The sequence below is a fragment of the Cajanus cajan genome, chromosome 5, assembly GCF_000230855.2.
Source record: "Cajanus cajan strain Asha chromosome 5, NIPB_CcT2T_4, whole genome shotgun sequence".
Taxonomy (NCBI): Eukaryota; Viridiplantae; Streptophyta; class Magnoliopsida; order Fabales; family Fabaceae; genus Cajanus; species Cajanus cajan.
The window spans coordinates 47,260,886-47,272,809 of NC_138521.1; the positions used below are offsets into that span (position 1 = coordinate 47,260,886).

At 35.4% G+C, this 11,924-nt stretch overlaps 2 protein-coding genes across 2 annotated transcripts; one reads left to right on the forward strand and one right to left on the reverse strand.

The window, feature by feature from the left end:
• Positions 1 to 1,282: 1,282 nt before the first annotated feature.
• Positions 1,283 to 3,280, reverse strand: LOC145958027 (uncharacterized). The gene is made up of 3 exons (XM_083074479.1): positions 2,813 to 3,280; positions 1,568 to 2,668; positions 1,283 to 1,513 (listed from the first exon to the last, which is right to left on the reverse strand). The coding sequence occupies exons 1-3, from the start codon at positions 3,278 to 3,280 to the stop codon at positions 1,283 to 1,285; spliced, it is 1,800 nt and encodes a 599-aa protein (XP_082930605.1).
• Positions 3,281 to 6,480: 3,200 nt separating this feature from the next.
• LOC109807025 (putative serine/threonine-protein kinase PIX13) lies at positions 6,481 to 11,357 on the forward strand. Its single transcript, XM_083075273.1, has 5 exons — positions 6,481 to 7,083; positions 9,052 to 9,187; positions 9,279 to 9,421; positions 10,119 to 10,242; positions 10,699 to 11,357. Exons 1-5 carry the CDS (start codon positions 6,676 to 6,678, stop codon positions 11,085 to 11,087), a joined length of 1,200 nt encoding a protein of 399 aa, XP_082931399.1. The 5' UTR covers positions 6,481 to 6,675; the 3' UTR covers positions 11,088 to 11,357.
• Positions 11,358 to 11,924: the final 567 nt, after the last annotated feature.

The following is an 11,924-nucleotide window of genomic DNA, read 5'->3' on the forward strand; positions in this document are numbered from 1 at the left end:
AAGTACACAGGCCGTTACACCTCTTTTTCTTGAATTAAAACGACATTGATTGCTTCGTTTGATACACATAGGTATACCACCATATCGGCCTCAGGATCAGGTCTTGACAGAATTGGGGGAGAGCCGAGGCGTCGCTTCAACGCCTGAAAAGCTTATTCACATCTGGCAGACCATTCAAATTTTTTCACCTTCCTTAACAATCCAACGATGGGTTTTGCTATTTCGGCCAAACATGGGAGGAACCTTGACAGAGCCGTGAGTCGTCCTGCTAACTTTTGAACTTCTCTGAGATTTTGTGGGCTCACCATGTTGATGACCGCCATGCATTTGTCAGGATTAGCTTCGATGCCCCTGGCCGATAGCATGAAGCCGAGGAATTTTCCGCCTGACACCCCAAACACGCACTTTTCCGGGTTTAGCTGCATATCATATTTGCGTAGCTGTTGGAATACTTCTGAAAGGTCAGCTACGTGTTGGGAAAGGTCTTCGGATTTGACAACCATATCATCGACGTACACCTCCATATTCCTGCCGAGTTGGTGTCGAAAAACTTTATCCATCAACCTCTGATAAGTTGCGCCTGCATTCTTTAACCCAAAGGGCATTACCCGATAACAATAATTGGCCGAGTCAGTTATGAAGGCTGTGTTTTCCTCATCACGAGGGTGCATGCGGATTTGATTATACCCAGAATAGGCGTCAAGAAAGGTGAGAACTTTATGCCCTGATGCACCGTCAACTAACCAATCAATGTTTGGGAGTGGGTAAGCATCTTTCGAGCATGCCCTGTTGAGATTAGTGTAGTCTAATACACATTCTCCATTTGCCGTTCAGCTTTTTCACCATTACCACATTTGCCAACCACGTAGTGTATTGGACTTCCCGAATGAACCTGGCATCAAGTAATTTGGCGACTTCCGTTTCCATTGCGAGTTTCTGATCAGTTCCCATTTTCCTTTTACGCTGAGCAACCGGCCGTGCTTCGGCGCATATTGATAATTTGTGACACATGAAACTTGGGTCTATGCCGGGCATGTCAGACGGTGTCCATGCAAAAAGATCCTTGTTCTCCATGATCACATGGCACAGGGCGGAACGATCTTTTTCGGACACATCGGCGCCGATGTACGTGACTTGAGTTGAATGTGAACCGATCTGTAGCTGGATCTTTTCTTCAATTGGTTCTACGTGCTCTTCGTCATTCATTCTCGGATCAAGATCCCAAACTGGTGCCTCGTCCAATGCCGAAAGGGTTGACAACGTGAACCCTCTTGGACTTTGACTATCTCTCTTCCATGGGGGATATTCGCAAACTAGCGAAATAGCATTCTCGAGCGGCCTTCTGATCGACGTGAATTGTGAGGATCTTCCCCTTGTTGGATGGAAATTTCATTGCTAGGTGCGGCGTCGAGACAATTGCTCCTAGCATATTCATTGACGGTCGACCGAGAAGGATGTTATAGGATGTGTTGCCATGTACGACGATATAGTTCACCTGAATTTCCCTGCTTTCCTATTCGTCAAAACAAAAGCGAGTGAAGAGCTTGATATATCCCTTAGTGCTTACCCGTTCTCCTGAAAAACCGACCAAGGGATCGTCATAAGGGATTAGTTCCTTTTCAGAGATACCTAACTGCTTGAAGGTATTCCAATATAAAATATCCGCCGAACTACCCTGATCGACTAGTGTTTTCTTGACTATGCAATTGTGAATTTCCACACTAATCACCATTGGATCATCCTGCACAGGGTCAATGCCTTGAAAGTTAGCATCGGTAAAGGTTATGGTTGGTAACTTTCGGGTAGGTTGCCTATCCACGGTGTGAACCGACCGGATGGCTCGTAAGTGTCTCTTTTGGGCTGATGAAGTGGAGCCTCCACCCGCAAATCCACCCGCGATTGTATTAATGACCCTCCTATGCGAAGCTGTGGGGTCGTCCTTCCTGTCTCGCGACCGGCTTCGTTCACGCCGAGGCCTCTCAACACGGTCTTGCCTATGCCGATCATGGTGTCGAGGTTGATACGAGGAGCGAGGCCGAGATGAGCCTGACCGATCAACGAAATCATGAAGCTGTCCCTGCTTGATTAAATCTTCGATTTTGTCTTTGAGAGCCGCACATTCCTCGGTAGAGTGTCCACGATTGCGGTGATACCGGCAAGATTTACTAGTATCGGCGCGTGGCGGAATGGAAGCTCTCTTCGGGACTGCCAGCACTTCCGATGTGAGAGCTTGCTCAAGCACCGCGGCTCGACTTGCATTGAGGGGAGTATAATGAGTGTACTTCGGACCCCGTGTAGGTCTGTCCCGAAGAGTTAGCTCCTTGCCTCGCCCCCTGTATGGTTGTTCTGCTTGTTTGTCAGGTTTGCCTACTGGTTCAGCTCGAGCTTGATTGTGGTATTCAACCAACTCCTCCATTTGCATATATTTATCAGCTCTCCTCCGTAGGTCGTTCATGTACGAAGGAGGTTTTTTGCAAATGCTATTGACAAATGGTCTAGGTTTTAAGGCCGTTGTGAGGTGATGGAGTGCAACGGCGGGATTAAGGTCTCGGATTTCCAAGACTGCCTTGTTAAACCGATCCATGAATGTCTGAAGTGATTCCTTCTTGTCCTGTCGAAGGCCGACCAGCGATAGAGACGTCAAGCTATGAGGACGACTCGTTGCAAACTGGATGGTAAATTGAGATGACAACGTGTTGAACGAGTCGATCGAATTGGGCGGTAGCCGAGTGAACCAACTCAAAGCCCTGCCTTTGAGGGATGTTGGGAAGATTCAGCACAAAGCAGCGTCATCGGTGGTATTCAACGTTACCTGTGTCAGAAAAACATCAAGATGTTCATCAAGATCAGTTGTACCGTCATACTTATCAATAGGCAAAGATTTCCAGTTGTCCATAAGAGGGAGTTGCATAATGGAAGCGGTGAAGGGGTGTCGGTGCGATCCAACAGTTGCCAAGTCTGTATTACGACCAACTGTGGGTAGGGCCGAGGGGAACTTTTCGGGTGCTACCGCCAACGCATGAGGGGCCGAGGTGTGGATCTCGTGGGATTGATAGGACCCTTGAGTTTGAGTGTTGGTGGTGTGAGTAGGTTTCCATGATGGATCTTGATTTTTCAATGCTTCATTTTCGGCTTTCAAGGCAGAAAGCTCCTTTGCATCCTTCTCCCATTGTTGCTTCATTATTGCCATCTCTTGCTTCAACAGATGAACGGTCTCGGAGAGATCGGTTTCATCTACGACCTCGACACGTTCTTCCTCTTCGGTCTGGTGATCTTCCATGTTCGTTCTCCTTGTTATCACCATTGCTCAGTTAATCTTCACAAATGTCTCAGTTCGGCCCCACGGTGGGCGTCAAAATGTACATGTCTGAAGGACACACTGGTAATCTTCTCGTATTCTAAGGACTGAACGAGAGCTCCAATCGAATATTTCGATGAGGGGGAGGTACCTGCAAAAGGCACTTCGACGCTCAAGTCAGGACAAAACACAAATATCGATAGCAATTAATAAACACCGACGTTACCTCATGACACGAGCTATTTATACTGACATTTATGGGCCCGGACTTCCATGGGCCCTGCAACAAGATTACCATTTTAGGTAATACGTCTCTAATCGGCTTACTGGTGTAATTAGCCCTTAACTGTTAATTAGAGGTAATCTCTAATTGTTAATTAGGGAGATCTGGGCTTACGGATTATCTGGTGGCCGATCAGCTATCGACTACCTAGTTCGGCCGTTTGGGTGCCAATTGGGTATCGGTCACCTGGTGGCCGAATGGTCTTACTAGTACAATTACAAATCATTTTTTGTTACATGTTATTAGCTTAAACGATAACTATCTTAAATGTTACATGAATAATAATTTTTATCAGTAAAAAATGTAAATTTTTTAAATAGACAATGCATCATCATTAAATCTTATTAATATCATCAATTAATTTGATTAAGATTATATAATTGTATTATTAATTTGAATGTTCACATTAATTACAAAGAATCATATTACTCAAAATTTCTTTATTTGTTATTTGTATTTATTAGAAAGAGTTACAATAGATAATAAATAGATCAACTAACTAATTTTTATTATAAAATTGATATAATCAGTCTATTTATGATTAAATAATTATATAGTATTTTTTTCACATGAAAGATTAATTACAATATATAGTTATACATCTGCTATAGTTTTTTCTTCTTCTTTACTGTTGAAAAGTGTAATTAATACTTTCTTAATATTTAATATTTTAAAATAAATATCTGTAACACTTTCAAACACATATTTATAAATATATTCTCTATGTTATTAATGCAATTTAGCAAAACACACACACATATATCTATATCTATATATATATATATATATATATATATATATATATTTTTTTTTTTTTTTTGTAAAGTTGGATTTCTTATTCAAGATTTTATTTATGGTTTTGTAATTTATGATGAAAGTTAATCAACAATAAGCAATGTGTTTTAAAATGAGAAATGTTGTGAAATAATAAACATACGGGAGTTCCTATTATACTGTTAAAGATGGAAGGGTTGGTGTACCTCCTACGTGGACTAATAAGCTTAAAGCTTAATAAAGACAAAAGAAATCCAATAATGGAAACTTTAAATCATGTAATCCACGTCCACCCACATATGTTAAATACACATCTCTAATCTTATAAAGTGTTTTTGAAAAATTTTCTTCAATCAGAGGATATTGTAAGATTTTTTTTAAATTTTTATTTAATTCAATTTTATTTATCATAATTATTTATAAAGTAAATATTAAAAATAAATAAAAATATTTTTTATAATATAAATTATTTATCATAAATATAAAATATAATTTACATGTTTAAAATATTTATATATACTAATTTTAAATAATTTATATATTCAAACCTAATTTTATTTTTATATATAATTTATTATAAATTTTAATTATATATAATAAACATATTTATACATTTGCATATACTAAAATACTAATATAAGTTAATGACAATTACAAAACAATTGACAATATGAATAAAATATTAGAATCAATGATGAAAAAATTGATAAAAAATATAATATCAATATTAAAAAATATTGTAAATAAAATTACAGATTTTACCAGTAATAAAATAGAAAAATAACTAAATGAAATTAATAAAAAAATATATGGCAAGAAAAAAGTATAAATAAAAAAATAATAAAATCAATGTAATGCATGGAGTATTACAACATATAGAAAAATAGAAAATCTTTTAGAAATGCAAGAAAATAACTAATGTATAATTAGAAAAGAACTAGAGGAAATAGTTATATCAAAATCAAAAGAAATCATAAAATAAGATCCGAAGAATCTACAAGTTTAATAAAACCTTATTCAATATGGAGAAGTTATAAGAAAAATATGTAATTTTTTTTAAACATTCTACCGATATAGAAGATATTCAATAACTACTTGAGAAATTAAAAATAATCGAGTAAGAAAATAAAAAAAAAATTCATGAAATAAATACTATAAAATAAATATAAACAGGAAAAAAAATTATAAATTAGAATTTTTTTTTTAAATTTAGATAAAATAGATAATGCTCTCGGGAGGAAATTCTTTTAGATTTTCCTAGCTTCTAATATCTAGTATCACATCAATTAATCGAAAAAGGTTAATTTACAAAATAAATAATATATTTATTTTTCACACAATAAAAGTAAAACATCATTACAGAGATAAAAATAGAAAAAAATGTACTATTTCTATAAAAACATTAAAAATGATGAAAAAGAACAAAAATAATAGAAAAGAAAAACTAATTTATAGTATAAAAATTAAGATAATAAGACTAAAATATGTTAAAAAGTATGAAACTATATAATAGAAGGATGATCCATTTACTCTAGGCGTAAGTCTATCTAGATTTACTCCGTTCAATATCTCATGTTTTACATTAAATTTCAATGATCCAATAGTTGAATTTAAAGTTCTTAATGCACAAATCAAATCTAATAATTTTTAAAAAAATTAAAAAATTATTTGATACTTCATTTCATTAATTCAAATTAATAGATAATCATAAAATTATTTTATACATTAATTTGAATTAATAAAACAAAGTATCAAATAATTTTTAATTTATTTTAAAAATTTACAGATATAATCTATGCATTAAGAACTTTAAATTTAACGGTTAAATCGTTAAAATTTGATATAGAACACGAGTTATTGAATAAAGTAAATCTAGATATATTTACTCATAGAATAAACAGATATCTCTTTATATAATAAAAATATAAAAAAAAAATATAAATAGATTGATTAAATAATCTACAAATAAAATTCAAAGATAAAACATGTGAAGAAATAATAACAATGTATATAATAAAATATTACGTAAATAAATCATTGAATAAAAATTGGTAAGCGTTGACTATCGAATACTAATACTCCCGGGACACAGTAGAATTTGAGATGTGAGAGCGATAAAACCGGGAAGGAACATTGAAGTTTCTACAAACGCAGGTAAACGAAAGAAAGATATGGTGAAGAGAGAAGACAGAAGGAAATAGAAAAAGACAGTTCTGTTCTGTTATCTCTCTCTCTCTCTCTTTCTCTCTGTGTCTCTATTCAACCAACCCACAAACACGAAGACGAAAAGCAGTATCTGAGAAGTGAGAAGTGACATCACATGGGTCTGTGCTTCTCCTCTGCGACGGCGGAGTCCTCTTCCCTGAGCCGCCCCCAAGCGCAGTACTCAGGGTCAGCGACGACGAGCAGCGCCGGGAAGAGCCAATTCTCGGAGATAGCGAGCGGAAGCATCGACAGTCAAGGCTCTCTCCCTCTCCCTCTGCCGCTTCCTTCTCCCGATGGCCAGATTCTGGAGAGGCCCAATCTGAAGGTGTTCACCTTCGGGGACCTGAGATCGGCCACCAAGAGTTTCAAGTCCGACACATTGCTCGGCGAAGGCGGCTTCGGCAGAGTCTACAAGGGCTGGCTCGATGAGAAGACCCTCTCCCCTGCCAAAGCTGGCTCCGGCATGATCGTCGCCATCAAAAAGTTGAACCCCCAAAGCACGCAAGGCTTTCAAGAGTGGCAGGTCACCTTCTCTTTTGAATTTTTCTCCTTAAAATCATCTTTTTGACTCTCATCAATTTCATCCCATTCACTTCTGCATATTAACCAATTTTACTCAAAAACTAAATAAAGTCTAATCAATTCTGCATGGTAACCCCAAGCGTGTGGTTCAGCGGTAGGGGTTGATCCACGCTTAAGCAAGGTCAGGGGTTCGAATCCTGTCTTGTGTATGCAGCCACGTTAAATCTTGGGTCCAGCTATCCTACCCTCTGAGGTGCCTCCCTCGTAGCGAGGAGATTAGTCACTGCTGTCGGCGGTGAATACACGAACAAAAAAAAAAAAAAATCAATTCTGCATGTTAACCACTTTTACTCAAAAAAAAAATAAGGAAAGTTTGAACAATGATTGTTTTTGATAAGGATTGAGTGTAGGATATTAATCACTTTTAATCTTCTCCTCTTTTTTTTTTTTTTTGAATTTTCTTTAAAAATACAAAAATAAATATATCACTTTTTATATAATTTTATTAAATTAGTTTTACTTTTTAATTATAGTAGGTAAGTAATTTATAAAGATGTAAATTAGAAAAAAAAAATAATTAAAATTACATTGAGAATCGAGAATGCTAAAATCGTGAGCGATATGAGATGAATGGCAACGGAGGGAGTATTAGTCTTATGCTTTCTCTGACTCTGTTTTCTCACATGATTGTTAAGTTTGTATAGATATCATTTCCTGTAATTTGGGGGTGAGATGATGACATTATACTGGTAAATTCTGATTGGGTATTTATTTTTTTTACTAATTGACTGTGCTTATTTTATCATTTTATGGGTCGTGGTTGAAAAAGAATTTCCTATTAGTTACAGTGACAACTAACGGGGTTAACACTATTCACTGATTAATATTGCGGAATTGGTAATGTTGGGTCCTTACATCATTTACCTGCAGCCACCAGTCTTTATTTTTTTTGGCTAATTGGTAGCACTAAATTTATTTTGGTTGACAAAGAATTTTCAATGAAGTTTTCCTAGTTCGAAATTAATGCGGGTGTCATTGATTATCAATTTTGTACAGGTTGTTACGCTATGTCGTTACATCATTATCTGCTGGTCTTTTTTTTTTTTTTTGGTGATTGAAGACTTGGTTTTGAATGGGTGTTTAGAATTGAAGACTTGGTTTTGAATGGGTGTTTAGAATTGAAGTGTTAATTAATATGGTGGTGGTGGTGATGCTTGGTTGTGCAATATGGAGTCACAGCTGTGCCGGGGTGTGTTATTCCACAGAATTGTAGTATTAAAAAATCGGAGTCCGCAAGGTGGTCGCGGAATGTGGTTGGAAATTGAGTTGTGGGCCCCACTTACATGACCTGTTTTTCTGCCATTCATTCGATATTAAAATACGGTGCCTTAAATTCCACATTATCGAACGCTTGACTCATGATATGTTCAAAATAGGCGTTTTCATTTCACTCTTAAAATTTGGATCGTTTTGTCTGTTTGTGCTATCTTCCCTTGACTTTGTCCTTCAAGTAAGGGCAAAAATTAATACATGTTCTCTGCATCATGTTTGAAAAGTATGATGCCATCTCATTACCATTTCGCAAAGGGAACTGCTTTTTAAATTGTACACGTGGGATTCCAGCCTAACACAATTTCTTAAGAAAAGTAGTTAGTAACGGTATGTTTGCTTTGAGTTCGCATGTGAATCGGGATTTGTGTTGAAGATGCATCGTAGAAATACTCGTTAAAAACTTATCTTGACAATGTTGGTATAATTAGATGAACTTCTTAAAGGACATACAAAATCATAACAATTAACAAGGCATTCTTGGACTGAATGTTTGTCATTCTATCATGTGATTTCAGTTGTCATATTGCATTTAATCTTATAAGTAGCCATGAACACAACTCATAGTACTTTACATGTGATAAATTCAGTCTAGCTATTCGATTATCTAACATGTTTTTCTGTTGATTGGAAAATGCAGTCAGAAGTGAACTTTTTAGGGAGGCTTTCTCACCCGAACCTGGTCAAGCTATTGGGTTATTGTTGGGATGATGATGAGCTTCTTCTTGTGTACGAGTTCATGTCAAAGGGAAGCTTGGAGAATCATCTATTCAGAAGTATGACTTGAATACTATTAAAATGGGTAAAAGAAAACTCTTCCTCATGAATTTGAGTTTAATTCATTTTCTTTGTAATGTTTCCAAGCAGGAAATCCCAACATAGAACCTCTTTCTTGGAGCACACGGTTTAAAATAGCCATTGGTGCAGCTCGGGGATTAGCTTTCTTGCACGCCTCCGAAAAACAAGTCATATACAGAGATTTTAAGGCCTCAAATATACTACTTGATGGGGTCAGTTATTTTCTGTTGGTTGATTTCTTTTGTATTGTAGTCTACCTTTTCCCTTATATCAGGAGATGGAAGCTATGCTAAGTAAATGTAGCATCAACAAGTTGGGATGAATAGACAGTTTAAGAATTTGTACCCCTATTGTTTATTTTACTAACCAAATTCGTATTTAAAAGGTATGAAAACTTAAAAGCGTGTTTGGGTTCACGTTTGATCATCTAAAATCATGTTGAAATACTAACTAACATGAATTTAGGTAAATTCTAACATGTTTGGTTCCATGTTGAGGAATTGATTCTAGGTGTAGAACTGATTTTGAGTTAAAGCAACTTCACATAGCTTTTGTGCTGGTTCACAAATTTTGTATCGAGCTTTTCTATTAAATGGCTTTTAGCAATTAGAATATAAACACCGAATATAAATCACAGTACTTCAAAACCAATCTCACAATCAATTTCATTTAAAAATCAAATTTTCAAATGCCCACCCAAACAGGTCGTTCGTCTCTGTTAATAGAATATCAACTAAAAAGTGCAATGTCTTTGTTCCTATTGTCTCTTTTCTAAGTGTTGTCAATACCAGACCCGTTGACTAGTTGGAGAATATCCATGATGTCTCTTTTCTAAGTAACAAAATTGATATTTATTTTATGCCAAATTTCTTGGATGATTTTGATGACAGATTGTTTTGTATCTTCCAGAATTACAATGCAAAAATCTCAGATTTTGGCTTGGCTAAATTGGGACCTTCTGGAGGACAGTCACATGTAACTACCAGGGTCATGGGCACATATGGTTATGCTGCTCCAGAATACATTGCAACAGGTAAATAATATATCTGCTCATAATTGACGATTAAATCAGCTGTAAATGTATGTTTTGACTTTATTGATTACTCACAAGGCATAATACAGCTAAGTTTAGGTGCTATGCCAAGTAACAAGGAAATGAAAGTAAAATGTAGCGAAAAATGAATTGTCTGGTTTGGCAAAATGTTTTTTGTTTTCATTACTATTTTCACATATAATTACTAAAATGTCACTTGACTTGACTTCTTGATTTTGACTGTTTCTGAAAGTAAGAAATAAATTAAGTGAAAACAAGGGGCATTGACATTTTTTGTAGTTAATTAAGATTGAACCAAATGTAATACTAAAGCAATCAATGCTTTGTGGAAGAATGAAGTTGGAGAAGGTAGATTAAAGATAAGCAATAGTGTAGTCTAATGGTTTGACCCACCACAAACTAACATGCCTTTGAATTGTATGAATATTTCAACAGGGCACTTGTATGTGAAGAGTGATGTGTATGGGTTTGGTGTAGTGCTTCTTGAAATACTGACAGGCATGAGAGCACTTGACACAAAACGCCCAACAGGGCAGCAAAATCTAGTTGAATGGACCAAGCCTCTTCTTTCTTCCAAGAAAAAGTTGAAAACAATTATGGATGCTAAAATAGAGGGTCAATATTCACCCAAGGCAGCATGGCAAGCAGCACAACTTACTCTAAAATGCTTAGAAAATGACCCTAGACAACGTCCTTCTATGAAAGATGTTGTTGAGGAATTGGAAGCCATTGAAGCTATCCATGAAAAATCTAAAGAATCCAAAATCCGCAATTCTCACTGCACTTCTCATCAACCTCCTCGGCAGAGAGTTGCAAGAGTATAAATAAATTTGTACACAAAAAAAAAAAAAACTAGAAACTGAGATCGAAAGTAATACGGTCCACCGAGTAGGTTGTTGGATTGGTCACTTAATAGATGTGATTTTTTTTCCCCTTCTTGTGCTGATTGGAGGGGGGGGGGGGGGAGAATTTCATTAGCCTTTCTAAGTATATGATTTTTTTTTTGTTGATTATTCATATTTTTATAAAGTGGGAAAATATTTTGTATGTGCAAGGGAACATAGTTTTGATGCTAATATGCCATTTTTTTTCAAGAGTTCTTTTTCTTTCAACAATGGGAAGTTGATTGGCTCATGGAAATCTTGTAGTGGACACTATCATATTATTGTTATTGACGTCCATCTTTATAATCGATAACAAATCACAATCGATCTATCTTGAAATCTCGAGTTTGTATAACTACGAACAAAAGTAATTAATGCGAAATATGTGATAGTAATGTAGCATGAGATATGTGATAGTATTGTAACATAAAATCACGAAATATGTGATAGTATTGTAACATAAAATTATTTGTGTGATGCAAATTTTTTTTGGAATTTAACGGGTATTTTATTTTTTTGACAATACTTAAGGAGGTTTTCTAGGATATAACGTTTTTTTTTCTTCTGATAATAGTTAAGACATTAGAGCTAACAAGATTTCCTATCAGTTAAATATCAAGAACTGACAAAGAAAATTAGATAATAAGGAAAAAAACATAAAAGAATTGGGATGTGTTTGAGAAAGGTATGAATAATATTTTATTTTAATAAATGATTATATGTATAATCAATTATAATTAGAATAATTTTTTTATTTTGGTAAATTTGTTGAATATA

What these genes read in the sequence shown, in the direction of transcription:
- LOC145958027 (XM_083074479.1), bottom strand. Translation starts at nt 3,280, where the DNA reads ATGGAAGATCACCAGACCGAAGAGGAAGAACGTGTCGAGGTCGTAGAT. An exon ending in TTGATGTTTTTCTGACACAG is followed by an intron (nt 2,669 to 2,812) that starts GTAACGTTGAAT and finishes TTTACCATCCAG; the next exon opens with TTTGCAACGAGTCGTCCTCA. An exon ending in TCGGTTTTTCAGGAGAACGG is followed by an intron (nt 1,514 to 1,567) that starts GTAAGCACTAAG and finishes TTTGACGAATAG; the next exon opens with GAAAGCAGGGAAATTCAGGT.
- LOC109807025 (XM_083075273.1), top strand. Translation starts at nt 6,676, where the DNA reads ATGGGTCTGTGCTTCTCCTCTGCGACGGCGGAGTCCTCTTCCCTGAGC. An exon ending in AAGGCTTTCAAGAGTGGCAG is followed by an intron (nt 7,084 to 9,051) that starts GTCACCTTCTCT and finishes TGGAAAATGCAG; the next exon opens with TCAGAAGTGAACTTTTTAGG. An exon ending in CAAATATACTACTTGATGGG is followed by an intron (nt 9,422 to 10,118) that starts GTCAGTTATTTT and finishes TGTATCTTCCAG; the next exon opens with AATTACAATGCAAAAATCTC.